Raw genomic sequence first — 17236 nt, forward strand, 5'->3', positions numbered from 1 at the left:
AACGCTAGTAGCACGGCTCTAGAGATGGCAGTGTCAAGTGGTCCACCACTTTGGTCCAGACTGACAGTGACAGGTCTCAACTAATATTAAATTTATGGGGATTAAATTTGGTTCAGACATTCATGATACCAAGAGGATGAATTTTATTGAGTTTTGAGATCCCCTGACATTTCCTGTAGTACCACCAGCAGGTCAAAGTTTCACCTATCTAGTGATGTTTCTGAATCTGTATTGGTTTCCCCTCAAGATGGATTGTTCTAACGTGGATGACTCCTAAACTTTTCACAATGCCATTATCACAACAGAATTTCGCTTTGTCCAATACTTTTGTTTATGACCAAATAGCGACTATAAAACTATTGACACTCCATCTTCAGCTTTACTTTGTGTTTAGGGCTAATTAGCAAATGTAAACACTGTAACTGCATGCTAATTTCAGCATTCAGCTCAAACAGTATTCCTACTTGAAGTTCTCCACATGTAAACTGCAGAGTTCAGCTCAACTTGAAACTCATTTTTGGTAAAATGTCTTTTCCTGTATGTCATTTTTCACCGCAGATAGTACCCAGTTAGTGTAGGCAGAATTCTCTGCTGACCTCTGCATCTCGTCAATTGTGTAGCAGGGTTTAGTGTAGGGCATAGTGTTAATGTCTGTTCTGTTTGGTCAAATAGTGCACAATTCATTACAAAATAAGTATGATGGAAATAGTAAATATGGAACATGCAGTGTGTCAGTTTCCAATGTGCAGAATACATGTGTAGATTGAACAGCATTCATTTTCTGTTTCTGAATGTGTCTTTTGCACCTGCTTGAACTGTCTTTTCTTCTCCTCTTTTACAGAATGAAAAGCCTCTGGGTCATTCTGCAAGCAGGTCCAGCAATATATCAAAGGTGAGCAAAGCACACACAAATGGGGGGAAAAAATGAATGGATGATGTGTGGCTTTCTACGCCACAAAGGGAGAAAAGAGAGAAGACATAAAGAGGAGAATACGGCCGGGAGGTAAACTGTGGAAGAGGCAGAGATTGACAGGAGAGACAAACATGCAGCTGAGTGATAGTAGCTCTCTCAAATCACCCCAATCAGAGCTGCCCGTCTGATCAACCTCCAGAGAGGTTTTACACCTCCACTCCTCAGCTCACTGTGGCTCTCTGTTAGACAGGATGTTTCTCTGTGACGCTTGTCTTTGTCTATTTTCTTCCTTCTTTCCTCCCTCTCCTCTTCTGCGCTCCCTCAGGCAAACCTACATTGAATCTGACTCCAGGGTTTCAATCCCTGTTCTCCTGAGCCTCTTATAGGATAAACCCTATACTTGTGCTAATAGACGTCAGGGTCACTTCATCACCATGGGACCGCTCCTGCAATAATGTTGCCAGTCTCTCTTTAAACGTGAGAGAGATGCAAGTTAATGCACCTGAGTGACATACATATAAATATAAAGGCTGAGTATATCTTATCATACTTCTGATTTAATTAGAAAACCCAAAAGTGAACAGACTAAAAATGTTCTTTACATTCCTCCATTGCATTGTAAAATTGTGTTGTGTGCACAGCTGCAGTGAGTCCGAAGTCTGTCAAAATTTATTCGGGAAGCACACATGCAATATAAATGTTAACAACAGTCAAATTATGTAAGAACTTTAAAGTATGTGTACAAAACAGAGAGATGACTATGAGCTTGTGGTCACATGATTGAGTTGTGTGGTAAAACTGTCATTGCCTCTATATCAATGACCTTTGGTAGCTGATTTAATGAACTGACCTGTAACATGCAGTAAAACCACAATTTGATAAGCAAGAAGATTCAACATGTTAATTAGTGAACTTTAGATGTGGCTGAAGATGGATCTTGTTACCTTTGATCAGAGCCAGGCTACCTGTTTACCTTTATTTCCAGTCTTTATGTTATGCTAAGCTAATCAGCTGAGAGCAGCAGCATGGATTGAACAAACAAATATGAGAGAGGTATTAAACCTTCTTCAAGAAGGCATATTGCCCAAAAAAATATGTATTTTTTTGTTTATTTGACAGGGACAATGCCCCATTTCTTATCTCTGCTGGAGTTGGCTATAAGCTCATTTTTCATCTATATTCCCTGGACAGGAAACAAAGAATAACAGAAAATGTACAATATAACAAAAACAAACTTTTATCATAATTGTTTCCAACAGTTTACAAGTATCTTTGCGTCTATGGAGACAGTAATGTCAGTCTGGAGCTGCTGTAGCAGGATAGTGTCATTTGATAGTTTGATGAGGTTAACTAAACAGATCTATTTAAACGTGCCTGGCTTGGCTCAGATACATAGATCTTGTAGACTGGCTCGGGGAATTAAGGTTATTTTGAACATTCAGTCTAGTTGCAACTGTACAACTGAATATATAAAAATGTGATGGGAAAGATTGAAGGTTTAGACGCGTATGAAAAGTCTGGAGTCATAGAATAACTTTTATCTTTTGTTGCACTTGATTATACTCACACACTCGTGAAAATTAAGAAGTTGTAATGGCAGGTACGCCATGCATAAATGGAGTGGCTATTTAATTAGTAAGTGGTATCTGGATGCCATGCATCGTCATTGAATGTCCTACGTAGACCGCCATACCACTGACAGATGTGTGTGCAATGGAGTGATAGACATAAAGTATGAACAAGGCTCTTAAGTTTGACAGATTTAATTAATAACCAGCAGTCTGCCTGCCAGCTGGTGTTTCCTGCGCCTTCCTAAAGGGAAATACCACTGACTGGCAGGTTTTAAATCTGTATAAATTGTTCTCTGTGTAGACAAGTCTGCTGGGAATCTCAACAGTTAAAGGGAGTGAGACAGCTTGTGACTGGAAAGGTTGCTGGTTTGAATTGCTAGACCTGTTATGAATATCTGAACAAGGAAATAGAAAAAGTCCTCGACAAACTCTTGTGGGATATTGTCATAGAACTAGGGCCTTATTGAAACTATCTATAGCGCATTGTCTATGCATATGGCGTAAGTCCATTTAGGGTGTATCTAGCTCCACCTATGATAGCTAAAAGGCACATAATTTGGGCGCAAAGTAAGGCGTGACGTGTCCTTCTACACTGCTAAGACGCAAAACTCTGCTCACGTCGCCTACACGTTTACGCCACATACATGCGCCAGTGAAGGGAAATAAACAAACATGTCGGATTATTTCCATGCGTCAGACCTTCAAGTTGCTCTGGAAGCTCTAATAAACTTACAGGAGTCTTTCCACGGACAGGATATGTACAGATAGTATTACTGAACAGAGAAGGATCTGTAATTACCACCAATTCATTGGAGGCGAGCCAGACGGCTTTGGACGAGACCTGGGAGATCTAGTCGATGGTGGGATAACTGCTGATGAAAATGCGTGAAAACTTCCGCATGAGCAAAGATGCTTTTATCGCTTTAAGTGATGCCGCCTGGCATGCATACCCAATCGAATTCCACACACTTTTGCGTCACAGTATGCACGCAGATTTCCTCCCGAAAACACTCGTCTGAACGCGGGATAGGTGAAAGGTAAGTAAGGAGGTAAGTGAAGACGCGACACCACGTCTTCTGTTCAGACCGTCATCATGTAAACGTAGCCCGAGTCTCCACCATAAGATGCCCTGGGTCAAGTTTTGACCCATCTTGTATAAAGTTCTCCAATTTCTTCCATGTTGTGCCGGTCAATTCTCATTCTCTATGGTTGTCCTCCGGCAGGAGCTCAACAAAATGGATGTTGATTACCATTGCAATGATTGAATCTTCTGTGTGGCAATGTGAGGCTGCCTATGTATCCTGTAAATAGCAGGAAAACACTGTGCCACTAACTGTATACCAGGTTTTTGGTGGTTTTCTGCTGCCTCAAGATAACTGTGGAAACAATGCGCCTGACCACACCTCATTTTATGGCCAGCGTGAAAATCACAACTGCGATAGTCTGAAACTAGAAAGGGCTGTTGTGCTGCGCTGTGCACCACTTTACGCAGAGTGTAAGATGAGGCCTGAAAACTGAAAACACGATTTAACAGTGGGCTGTTATGAAAGTGTTTTATATTTTCTCCTTCCTGAAACCACCCTCCCTGGAAGCTGCCTGAATCAGAATATGATCTAAGAGACTACAGAAGATCATTTTATGCATATATGCAGTTTCCCCGCACTCTGCAGTATTGGCAGGATGGAACGGAAGATTTTCATATTTTCAACAGTGACTCAAACACTCCTTGCTTAAAGAATTTAAAATGTAGATCAAGTTTATTTATGCTGCAAAGCTCCATAAAATGAAAGATAAAGGCACTTTTGCGGATCACGTCGTATAGCTGGGTAGAAGTGGAGTTTATTTACACTTGTGCCACTGCTTTTGACCACCTGATGGATGATCTTGAGTGACACGTTTTGTTTTTATTAATTTTCACATCAGCTCCAGACAGACTTAAATGAAGGACACCAAAACAAACCCCACCGTGCTGCTTCACATGGCATAGATTCAAGCTGAATCACATCGGCTCATGTCAGATCAAATCAAAGATGAATGTGCTAGTATTCAATTGTTGACCTACTTAAAAAGATATCTCTCTACATAAATAACCACAGCGTCGGCCTGAGAGGAATATTTCATAACCTCTCCAGCTTGGCACGGCAATAGAGTCTGTATAATTTGCTTGTGAGAGCTCAAACATTACAAGAATGTTTTAATTCTATCAGGGCACCTGCTCTAGTTTTATACTGATAATAACCTGGATACTGGTGGTTCCTTTTTGGTGTAGACAGACGCTCAACTAAACAAAACCAAACAAAACCACAAAAACTTAGCAGGTATCCAGTTCCTTGTAACACTCACTGGAATACCTGTCATGAGACGCATACCAGGACAGACCACTTCATATAATAACAGAAAAACAAGCTACAGCATTTAGCCAGGGGGTAAATACTTTCATAAAGATGATATTGCCTCCATCAGTGAGCTTGTCACTGTGGGGGGGATTAAGGTGTATGGGCTTAGATACAAATGTATAAGTGTATCCAGAGCTAAAAACTCATTATCTCTCGTCTGCTGTTTGTTTTTTTGTTCATTGATTCATGTATTCAGAAGGAGTCTCCTATCGAGCTGTTTTTTGTCTGGAGATTTGTGAAGTAAAGGTGGATTTAAGGGCAAATATAATCAGCGTTTTTGTTAAATGAAAGAAGGGTTAGTGTAGAATATATAAATGCAGCTCTGAAAGCAGTAGTGAGCTGAGGATTGCCCGCTGTTTTGGCACGAGTAGATTTTCCACTCGGTGAGGTCAGGAGTCTTAGCTGTAGCTGTTTCTCTCTTTAGCACCGTGCCAGGGAGCTGTGCTATGCCTCCTACACTGTTTGGGAAGGAATTAAACTATTACAGTCCCCATAAAGACACAAAGCAGCAACCCACTGCTCAGTGGGCTGCCGTTGATAGGTAGCCAAACATCTGGTGGGGCTCTAAAATTCAAGCTGCTGCAGTTTTTGCTGTGTTTCAGGCTTCATTGCTGCTATGCACAAACCAGGTCTATCCTCCAGATCTCTACTGGACCGGTTCTGCTGCTGGTCGGTTCGGCTTGGCGGGCCACTGATGTTGGAACTGAGCCAAGCCACTTCTTTGAAAAACAGTGAAGTTAATTGTTAATTTCTTGGAACACATTGTGGTTTGTTTTGTTGTCTTTGTTGAATTGCTCAATCTGGCAGCATTGCTCATTTTTACTGGTCTCTGCTGAAGCTGGCTCTAGTCCTCGGAGGAACCACAATTGAATGGTTTCATTACAAAATGCTTTTGGTGAAAAATTCCATTATTGCCTATTTGTCTGCGAAGTTGTGAAATGACACCTACAGGGGTTAGGCTAAAAAAGATAATATAAACACTGATGGAAATTGCACTTTTCCTCTGAAGCAGCCTGATCACATTTACAAATCGCTGCTGTGAGGCAATTCACACCTGGTCATCCGCTATTTAGGGCTGCAACTATATTGATTATTTTTGTGATGGATTAATATGCAGATTATTCCACAGTGAATAGATTCTTTTTTTTTTAAACCTGAAATCCATCCAAAGTCCAAAAGATTTTTCATTTCTATCAAATATAAAAGAAAAGCACCACATTGTTGCATTTTAGAAGCTGGAACAAGAAAATGTTTAGCTTTTTTCTTCAAACGATTGCTTTAAAAGAGACTAAAACTAATTAGCTAGCAAAATAATTGCTTATGGAATGTATGTCCTTCTGACTAACTGATCAATCAACTGATCATGTCAGCCCTACATCTATTATAGAATCCTTATAAGCATTTTAATCTGAGTTTCCAGAGGAACATGATACAACAAACAAGCCCACCTGCCTGTGTGGGGTTTGGGGTAGAGTTAGGGTTAGACCAGGGTTAGGATTGATGCAAACCATACCAGACTCCACATGAACCTTACTCGTTTACACAAATCAAACAAACTGGATTTTGGGGTTAAGTGTACTCAGATCTTGGCCCAGGTCCCTGAATCCATAATATAATGTAAAAAAGATGAGGATAAGTGGATGTATACACCTTGAGATTGTTTTGTATTTTCAAGGTGAAGCATACATTTTGATGCTTATCTTTTATGTTAATTTTCTATTTGCATCTTGTCCACATCTGGTCCATTCACACAGTCTGTGCAGCGATGTGTCAGCCCTGTTAAAAGCTTCTCATTGGGAGGCAGTGATTCCTTGTTCCTGTTAGATTTTAAAGGTTGTACTTTGAAAGGCCCCTGTGGCTAGAAAATGAGAGCTCTCGTTCTCTCTAGGTACAGATGGAGACGGTAAATGAAGAATGAAGGCCGCGGTAACAGCAGATGTGATAAAAGAGGTGTTGGAGAAATAAAAGGAGGAAGTATAGGTATAATAAGTGGAAAAAAGGATGATTTATGCATGGATGAAGTGCGTGTAGTGAGTGGGAGTGCTCAAGGAGAGAGGTTAAATAAGTAGTTATGATAATGACTTGAGAGACTGTTTCCAAGCACAATAAACAGGGTTCATTACAATGAGATTATGATATGAGACTATATCATATACAATTAGCACATTTAACCAAATGAAAACAAGAACTGAGTGGATAAATTAAGGTGTAAACACTCTTATATTTACAATTTCCATCTTCTACAGTAAAATCCGGTCACCTCTCCATTAAACGCAGGCACTCATTTTCTCATCACAGGTCCTCTTTATAAAAAGAGGGCCATTCTGAGAGCAGATGTCTGATCGTTGTTAGGAAGTTAATCATTACTATCTCAACTACGAGCAGTCTCTAACAGCAGTGATGATAGCGGAGACAGAGTTGGTTATCTATCAGCCAACTCGCACGAGATTAAAACACAAATGATTAACAGAGGCATGACAGCAGCAGAACATTATGTTTACACAGCTAGAATAAAATGAGGAATAAAGATACCATCCAGTGTCATCAGTAGAAGCACGATTTACTTCTGTTTTATCAGTTTACAGTCAGATTTCAGTCACAGGATGCTTTAGCTCAGCATGTGTCATCGGCTTATTCTTTTTAGTCGTTGTCGAAGTGATGCGCTGAAGCAGCATGCAGTTAAATATAGTGCTGGTTGCTATAATAATGTTTTATGGCTTTGATCTGATCTTTTTGTCTCTCACGCTGTTCTCAGAGCTGTCTGCTCATTTTTTATTCCAGCAGCCTGCAGGAGCCCCAAACAGCAGCCTCGAGTGTCAACTATGAAAATAAGAAAATTAAAATAAATATGAAAGAAACATTAAAAGCATCCTTGGGTTAACTATTTAAGAAGAACAATAGAAAAGACAGGGCAGAGGGTTTGTGTGCAAGTGAAAAAAGACACTGTGCAGTTCAGAAAAACAGACTGAAGAGCAGAGCCGGACATTGAATTTTCTATTGATTGGTGTCAGGCCATGAACTATAAATTCCCCCTTAGTTAGAAATGAAATCGATAAGTAATTAGTTCCTTATTGAAATTACCAGGCCCCCTGTGTCTTTACGTTAGCAACCCAAACACCATCTGATCCTGTTCTTTACTACTCCCTTTGTGTGCTGTAGCTTGTCACACTTTGGATACATCGTCAAAGGAATATAATATTTCACATTTGTACAATATGCTTATTGACTTTTTTTGTTGAGAGCTGGATGCTAAATAGAAAAGTAAAACAAGATATAAAGACTGGGAGCAGGAGAACAGCTAGTCTCACTATGTCCACAGTTAAAAACTGTGAGCAGGGACTCCAGGAAGTCACAAGTACTTTTCTTAGCAAGATTTCTAATTTGGGAATTCAGAATAATGAATACACACACTTTCCTGGGGGGGAAAAAAAGCTTGGTCGTAAGTTGTTGTGGCCATGGCTGGAGAAAAGCCAAGAGGTGCCACAACTTTAAAAGGCTGATGGATGCTCTGAAGTCTCAGTGTTTTCTTTTCTGAAGCTGGAAGCAGGAACTTGCACAGAAATTCTGGAGATGCCACCTCGTTTAAACACACTTCACAGAAAGATACTTCAATATTGTATTATAACACTGCTGCGCTGACTGATTTGGTTGGTGTTGGCCTATAAGAAGTTACAGCATCCTATGTGCAAGATTGTACAGTATAAATGTATTGTATTACCAATGAATCCCACCATCCAAAAATGGGGCATGCATCTGTACTCCTGCCTTGCTAGTTTGTTTGATTACAACAATCATGGCAATGTACAGAGCTGACCATAACACAGGGAAATGGACATGTCTCACAAACTGTAGGAAAAACTCCAAATGAGATGTTTATATTCTTTCTACGAACAACGCTTCTTAAACCTGAATAATATCGGCATATCCGGCATGTTTGAACAGAAACTGCTGCATTTGAAATACGTCCTAATCCAGAATATCCAAAAAGAAAATGCTGTTTACTTGACCAATGTCATATTTGGAGTAATAGTGGGATATCAATGTGCATGTAAATGTAGTCACCGTTTCATAAAGGGCAAACATTTTTTTTTTGTGTGTTTATTATTGTTAATATTACATTCATTCTATGGAGGTCAAAACTTTCTAAAGCCCATGCTGTGATAAACCAGTTATTTCCTTTTTAAACCATTTTAAGTAATCCTCACCATACCGTGTGTGAACCATAAATATTGTGAAAGCTACATTAAATAATGCTGAAAGTATTTTTCCTATAACAGCCTCGACCTTCAGGTGCATCTGTTTAAAAATTCTCTGTGGAAGCTGAGAAAGTCTGCAGCCTCACGTCCTCCAGCTGTGTCTCTCTCAGCGTCTCATTCTTCATAACTCTCCCTCTGTCTCCTGAGCGCTTCACTCCGTGGCGGCCCGGTGTTTCGCCGGCTCTGTGATGCGCTGAGACAGATTTTGCCTGGCACTACTTTAATCAGACAGATTAACTGCCAGGATTGTGTTTTTTCTTTATTATCATCTTGTGCATCAATGCGTGCCGCACTTTCACTCATTCTGTAAATATCTGATTCAGGCTGCAATAATTCTCACCACACTGGACCTTTCCTGTCAACACAGGAAATATGATTTGATCCTGTCTTGAATAATACAGTAGTTGTTTCTTTAGTTACATCTTTGTTTTCTTCTTCAGGCAGGGAGCCCGACCTCAGTCAACGCTCCATGCAGTTTCTCCAGGTCGTCGGTTTCCCCTTCCAGCCAGGACATCTGCAGGTAAAAACCACCTCATTTCACCCTCATATCATTTTTGTTTACAGTGATATGAACACCTGAGGACAATAAATTGAATCTATTTATCAGTCCATTACTGATAAAGAACCCAATCAGAGGCTAATTTTCACCCTTTACCCTTGAGCAATACACTCTCCCTGTGAGAAGCAGCCTTGTTCCAATAAAACCTGCAGTAAAATGAGTTTTATAGAAACATGGGCTATCCAGTGTTTGGTATTTTCCTGCAGAGGCAAAACTTTCAAAACCTTTTATCTCCCTTTTTCAAGTCCCTTTGTTATCAAATGCATGACGTCTTTTCCATTTCTCTTTTTTGTCCTTTCTCATTCCTTCTCCTGCTGTCCTTTACCACTGTCGCTACTCATGTTCCTCTTTCAAAAACACACATGCACAAACACTTTCACACTCTCAGTCAGGATCAGGACGGTCAGAAGCAGACTACAGTGGTTCTGTTGAATGCAAACGGTAAAAGCTGTCAAGGTTCAGGAGGTATTTCAGTGACCACCATCTGCACAGACGCCCTACAGGCCTCCAAACATGCCAAACAACGAGACTGGCTCTCCCTGCTCCGCCCCTCCTCTGTCAACATCCGCCCCAGCAGCCCGCTCAGGTTTTCTGTGTCTCTGAACGATGTGGGCCAACGCGTGGACAGTCTTTGTCGAGGTTTGCACTTCATAGACCGCACATGCTCGGAGGGAGAGCTGGAGCTGAAGCCGGAGCCGGAGCCCGCTCAATCACCTTCGGATCGAAGGGCGCACACACTCAATGGCAAACTGGCTGCAGCACCCACACACCAAAACCCAAATCCCGTCTTCTCAACATGCATCCATCCCCACCTAGTCCCCTCCTTCACCAACAACTACAAATACATGTTAGGCCCCTCTCCCCCCAATTGTCTCCTACCTGACCCGGCCATCATCGCCCCTCCTCCTCCTCCTCTTACCAACACACACCTCCACCCTCATCCCTCTCCGAACGCCAACTTCCTCCGTCTCCTCCTCCCCTTCTCTCGATCCTCTACCTCGGCCAGCCTGCAGTGCTCTGAGATGGGCAGCTATGCCTCTCACCTCCACATCAAGTCTTCTAGCGCCGTGCTCGATGGCAGTGAGGCAGGGTTTCCCGTCGAGGAACTACTGGGAGATGACGATGTGTTTGAGGAAGACTCGCCCAATCCAGCTCCAGTGGGACGGAGCCAGCTGACCACCCCAGATAAAGTCACTGAGGCTGGGACAGGTGCTCTTCTAGCCCCTCTGTGCTTTATGGATGAGGACAGTGACTTGGACTGCTGCCCGTCCCCTTTGTCAGAGAAAACTGGGCCACTATCACCCTATTCACTTTCTGGAGACTGGTGCAGGTGGGTGACTGTCTGGATGGTTTAATCCACACCCACCCTTCCTGTGACTTGGTAGAGCCCAGATCATCCCTGTGCCGTTATGTGGCAGTGAACCCCAGAGCCCTTTGGAGTAGTGGAGAGCTTCTCACCCTGTAGTGTAACTACCCAGCAAAAATCTTATGTCACAGCAGCATTTGTCCTTAAAACCTTGGAGTGCAGCTGCTAATCAGGAGAACCTGCACATAGATGCTTTAGTCTACACACACACTGCAACACCATAAGCTGTCCTGATTCAACCCCCCATGCGTGCCTAGAACAGAAATATGACCATGATCATTTCATTTCATTTCATAACATTTCATTTCACTTCACAGTTATCTCAGCGGCGTGTCATGTTTGTCATTGTGCTGTCAAGCTGTGTTTTTAAAATAATTTTTCATTGTTACTAGATCGATGAGACATTAAGGTGTCTTACATAGGCAGTGAAAATTTGTGATTGATTTTGCCCGTAAGCTTTAATCTTTGCAGTCGAGGGAGAAATAGGAAAAGATAGAGGGGCAGAGGTTAGGGTAGAAAATGTAATAGTATTGAAGAATTGAGTGTGTGTCCATCTGAGACAAAGCAGACGGGGCACAATAAACGGCATTGAACCGATGGAGTCTGTCTGTTTGGGTCAACATGGCCGTCATTAGTCTTTTTCACCTGGTTGTCTGTGTGCAATCAGATAGGCAGAGCCAGGCTATGCTGAGAAGGACAAATTGTGAGAAATATTTGATCGCAGGCCAGGTCATGGCTGTGTGGCCCCTACTGATGAGGCTTAGTTGCAGTAGATCTTACTAAGTCTCTAAGAAAAACATTGTGAGCCCTATATGGATCATGTAGAGGTCCTATGGGTTACAGTATCTGTCTGTCAATACTCTGCCTGACAGATTGTTAAGTCTTAAACACAAAGGAATATCAATTACATGTGTCTGTCATGTTTTATTTTGGCCCCTCAGCTGGTCTGTGCATGTAGTCCGTTTCAGATTAAACATCTCATATACGTCAGCTGTGGGCTGACAGAGAAACGTGAGCTGAGAGCTGGCAAGGTGACCAGGATCAGAGATCAGGAGACAGATTATTGGCTTCAAATAGCCTGTGTAGTCTTTGACCACACACACACACACATACACACACACACACACACACACAAACAACGGCAGCTTTCTGTCAGGTGGCTTGAAGCGTGAGCTCAGAGCCTGACCTCACCTTTGTGGGTGGGTGGTTGTTTTGAACAGACGAATGGCATGTTAATTATTAGTTAGCTCTTTTATTGACAACATTTGAGGAAGTAACAATTAAAGGTCTCCTGAGACACAACTTGGTCTCTTTCCTTTTCAGAAATGACTTTAATGTACAAACAAAAGTTTATATTTAGTCTTTCTCACCAAAACACACTGTGTGTGTCCTGACAAACGTATTGACCAATATTCTTTTTAATATTCAATATCCAATATTCTCCTTCTCTTTAAAACAAACGAACCCAGTGATTATAACCGGCTAAAATACTGAATACAGCAGTTTCACGTTGAAAATCAGTGTTTCTTTGACACTGTTCTGCGAGCCAAGCTGCTGCTAAAGATTGCTCAGCTTGTTTCCCTGATAGCTTAATATTGAGATGTCTGACAATTGAAATCCTTCAACCTGTTAAAATCAACCTTGTTCTATTAAAAGTGTAAACATGCTGCTTAGATCAGAATAAAAAAATTAATTTAGGGCAGTTTCTGGCAGACAACCACAACGCTGATGCATGCACAAAGGCGATATGACACCATTCACAGGAGACTAAATGAAACAGACTGTTGCTACCTTGATCAGAATAAATCCTTTTGGGTTTAGACATGTTAATGCGGAAAAGGTACATATTATACCTTTAACCTCTCTTTCATTTGATAGACATGGACACCCTTTGAAGTTTATGGTAATTACTGCAGTTGGGCTTCATTTCTTATCTGTGACTGTCTTTTTCTCCTTCTCCAGTTCTTGCATCTTGCTTTAGCTCATCTCTTCTTCTTCTTCTTAGTGTTTTAAGCCTTGCACGCTCTGCTCATTTGCATTATCGTCCTCTGTGGTCCTCATGCTCGAACTAATAGAGCACCACAGAAACAAACAAAACGGGGATCCGAACATAGACCTCTAGTACCTTTACGCTTTTAGGTCAAATATAATATAAACCGCTAGAGTCTATGTAATTCCTAACCATCCTACTAAAATTATTTCTTCTTGTAATATTCTCTTTTAAGGCAAGCGTGGCCACAGAACGAGAGACAAGTTACCTCTTCGGGCGTGCAGAGAGGGGAAAGGAGTAAAATAGGAGATGGCTTCCAGTGGTGCTGCCTCTAATTGAATTGTGTTTTTCTCTGATCAGCGTGTCTCTGCCAGTGTGTAAACTGTTCAGACTGAAAACAGGCTGAGAACAAAACGCCTCAGATGTCACACACTGCCCCATACCACCCATATGAAAACCTGCTTAGCAGAAACACACACAAACCAAAAAACAAATACATGAAAAACAGATGGTGTTGTAAAATTAATTAGAAAATAAATACATAAACATTTTAGGACGAGGGCAGAGAAGGGAGTAGCTGAAGGGAGGGGGATCTGAAAACGAGTGAAGAGTGCAAAGATCGGCTGCATGCCACAGGAGAAAAGTACGAGGAAGCAGACATGAGCGAACAGGAATGAAGTGAATGCCTCACCACAGCTGTAATGTTGTCGAGCTTGTTTCCCCTCTCCGCTTGCGATTTCCCCACTCTGTTTTGCTTCTCACATTTTAATGTTGACATACTGTAACGGTGCCTCTGCCATCCTTTAAGTCACTGTTGAACAGGGTGTGTTTTGGCTGCTTAAGTGATGCAAATTAAATTTTAACTTTCCTCCAAAGCCTAACAGTGCTTGGAATATTCTGCTGCTGCTGACACAGATACAGAGAATTTAGCTGTTTGAGATTATTCTGTTTAATGTCACTTTGAGTGATGAAGCTGTGTGCCTATTTGTGAGATTTCTATCTTTAAAGTGCCTTTTGCAGCAGTTTAGAGACGGGCATTTAGCATGAAACCTACATTTTTCAGCTTGAGATCCCTACTGTGCTTTTCCATTGATGTTGTCTACTGATCACTTTATTTCTACTGTGACTCCATGTGGAGCTTTAGGGATTTTTCTGTTGTTTTTTTACTCCTACGTTAGAAAAAAATCCACATCAACATTAAAATAATTTGTCAAATCGGTCCATTTCAGCAGGCGCCAACCCTTGATATGAGCAGCAAAAGAGTCCAGGTCCTCAGGCAGGTTTTTGTTTTGTTTCTTTTTTTTCTTTTTTTCTTTTGTTTTTGGAAAGAGGAGTGCACAACGGTATGTGTGGGAAGAGAATCTGCAGTTCATCATTTTGTGATCCATGCAAACAAACAAAGCAGCTCAGCCATAACCATTACAAAAAAACACTCTTCTAGAGATGTTAATTGTGCCTCCTCTATCCCTTAATCCCCCAGTCCTCATTCCCCTCCATCCACCTCCTCCTCTATTTGAGAAACCCGTATAAATGAACTATTTTTATCCCCCTTTGTTCACTTTGTCGTGTAATCTTGTAACGCTTTGGCCAGATCAGTGTAGTCTGGAAATAGACGTCATCTTGCACACTCACTTTCTAATATGTGTGGGCGCATGTGGGAGTGCATGTGTGTCTCCATGTGTCCTTATCTTCTGCTGAAACAGGATAAAGACAAACCCATTTAAACACCCTGCTCTCTTCTCTTCCTCCACCTTCTTTCAATGCCTTCGTTTACTTGTTTATTCATTCCCAGAGAGAAAACCACTACTCTCTGCGTCTCTCTCACGGGAAAAAACAGTCGAAGCCTTTTCCTGGTTTATGTATCTGGTAGACATCAGTAGAAAAAGTGCATTTGATGTATGTGTTTGAATACGGACTAGTGCCTTCCCTTCCGTAGCTTGTTGTACTTGTACTTGTTGTTGAAGAAAGCTCTCCCAATCTGGAGGACTCTGATATAAAGAGCCATAACAAGGTTAATGTCCTGACATTACATTCTGAGATCATAATGACTTTAGCTTCTGCTTCCTGCAAGTGGTGTGTGTGCATGTGATATTGATTTGACTCAAAGGTAATAAGTTGCTCTAAGAACTTTCTCCAATTCCTGATTTTGTCCCTCACCACTTGACTCACTGTGTTGGCAGGCTTGCTCGTGAAAGTGTGCACATACTCTGGATTCTAACACAATCTATCTACCCTGCTCCTTAGAGTCTGTGACTAATAGCTCCTGTCCTCCAACCTGTCAGACAGTGTCCGATATGTGATCTTGAGGAGGAGAGGGGGACCACTCCGGTCCGATATTAAAATCTGATTGGTTCCTCTGGCTGAGAAAAGCCTGTCCAGTGGTCCTTAGAGGTAGCAGACACCAAATCGAATGTTCCAGCTGTCGGTATCTGTGCTCAGAATACCTTACAGAAGACTTAACAAGCATCTACAGAGGATGGGCATAACATCACAAACACCTGTTAAGCTCAATGCAATTGCATGGAGTAGCACTGCAGCAAATACCAGATTTGAGAGGCTTTAAAAATTCAGCTGAGGTTAATTTGTACGTTTGTAGTGATTCCCAACCGGGGGTACTTGTCTCCCAAGGGGTATTTGGAAAGATTGTGGAGTAACTCAACAATAATAAGTCACAAAGTTAAAGACAGACAGAGACAAAAAAGGGCACAAATGATTAAAGTAAAGAACAGCTTGTTTCAGGTCGAGGCAGCAGAGTAAAAGAGGGCTTATAAACCAAATTCTGTATGGACTAAGGGGATGGAGAGAGTGATGGAGCCCCTAGAGGCTACAGCAGAACTGTTTGCGTGACACAGCCTGCAAGCATGAGTGGTGGTGTTGATGGAGGAGTACTTGAGTCCATCTGATGGTGCTGTGAGGCTATTTGTGGGGGTATATATAACACAACAGGTTGGAAACAACTTTTGTATTAGGGTTGCAGCGATATACCGCTTTCAGGGTATACCATAGCATGAAAGTTGACGTTTTTTTCTTGTGTTATTTTATATCCACAGTATGTCACTAAATATGACGGCTTTCTGCAGAACAAATTTAAGGAGAAAAATAACATATTGATGAATGAGCTTGTTAGGTTGCTAACATAGTTCTCATTACTGCCGACTTGTATCCGCTCTTCCAACAGTGAGACTTGAGTTTGCTGCTGCTACAACTGCAGGGTATCTGAGATTAGATTTGCAGTGTTTAATTTTGTGCAGTGACATTGCAAGAACACAGGAGGTTATTTCCTGGAAATGTTATTTTCATTTGCAAATGAATTGCTTTGAATCAAATTAGTTTGTCTTGATTGAGTTTATTCTTGTGGGACATGTGGTCTCTTCTGCGTTCAGGGTGTTTTATTTGTGAAATAATGTTCCCACCTGTCTTCAATATCTGTCTAATTGTGGAATAAATGAGCGTTTTTCTAAACATCTTGTCTTATGGTGCGTACAAGAGAGTAGGCTTCACTTATCTTCCAAAACTCAAGTTCTGTGGAGTTTGGAGAAATATCTGTCAGCTTTGCATGCCAACTTCTCTCTTTTTGATCTGTCGTCTCCCCTGTCTTCCTCCTATTACAGCTGCCTTGCCTCAAGCTTAGTGTTGACTGTATTCTTTGGCTCCCGTAGGATTTGTCACTGTGAAGGGGATGACGAGAGTCCTCTGATCACACCATGCCACTGCACGGGGAGCCTGCGCTTCGTCCACCAGGCCTGTCTACAGCAGTGGATCAAGAGCTCCGACACTCGCTGCTGTGAGCTCTGTAAATATGAGTTCATCATGGAGACCAAGCTCAAACCGCTGCGCAAGGTAAAGCACAGTTTGCATGTTTATGTATTTGTCTGAAGTCAATTTATGCACAAGTTCGTTAGCTCAGCCTCAGCTGATAAATTCAGGCTGCAGCTCCGAGGGTCCCAACTTAGCTCACGTCACTGCTTCGTTATAGAGCCGAAAAATGCCAAAAGCAGCCTCCAATCTGTCACGCAGATAACACAAGCATGACACTGAGCTTTGAAGCCGTTTTCATAAGAGGAACTTGTTTGGGGGGGGGGGGTTGTGATTCATTTCAAATGGTTCAGAGGCAGTACACTCCCATTAAAGGCTCTTATCAATCGTGGTGGCCTGGAGATAGCAGGACACTCTAATTAAAATTCC

The 17236-nt window shown here is 41.7% G+C and overlaps 1 protein-coding gene across 2 annotated transcripts in view; it reads left to right on the forward strand.

Moving 5' to 3' along the window:
* The window catches only part of marchf8 (membrane-associated ring finger (C3HC4) 8), an 80160-nt gene that overhangs the window by 54439 nt on the left and 8485 nt on the right, over positions 1-17236 (forward strand). Inside the window, exons 3-6 of one of the 2 annotated variants that reach the window (XM_059359070.1) lie at positions 842-892; positions 9577-9656; positions 10084-11025; positions 16711-16891. In XM_059359070.1, coding sequence (XP_059215053.1) covers positions 842-892; positions 9577-9656; positions 10084-11025; positions 16711-16891 — 1254 coding nt within the window. The remainder of the gene's footprint in view (positions 1-841; positions 893-9576; positions 9657-10083; positions 11026-16710; positions 16892-17236) is intronic. The other variant, XM_059359071.1, reaches the window with a different exon arrangement.

Source organism: Centropristis striata, chromosome 20, assembly GCF_030273125.1.
Source record: "Centropristis striata isolate RG_2023a ecotype Rhode Island chromosome 20, C.striata_1.0, whole genome shotgun sequence".
Classification (NCBI taxonomy): domain Eukaryota; kingdom Metazoa; phylum Chordata; class Actinopteri; order Perciformes; family Serranidae; genus Centropristis; species Centropristis striata.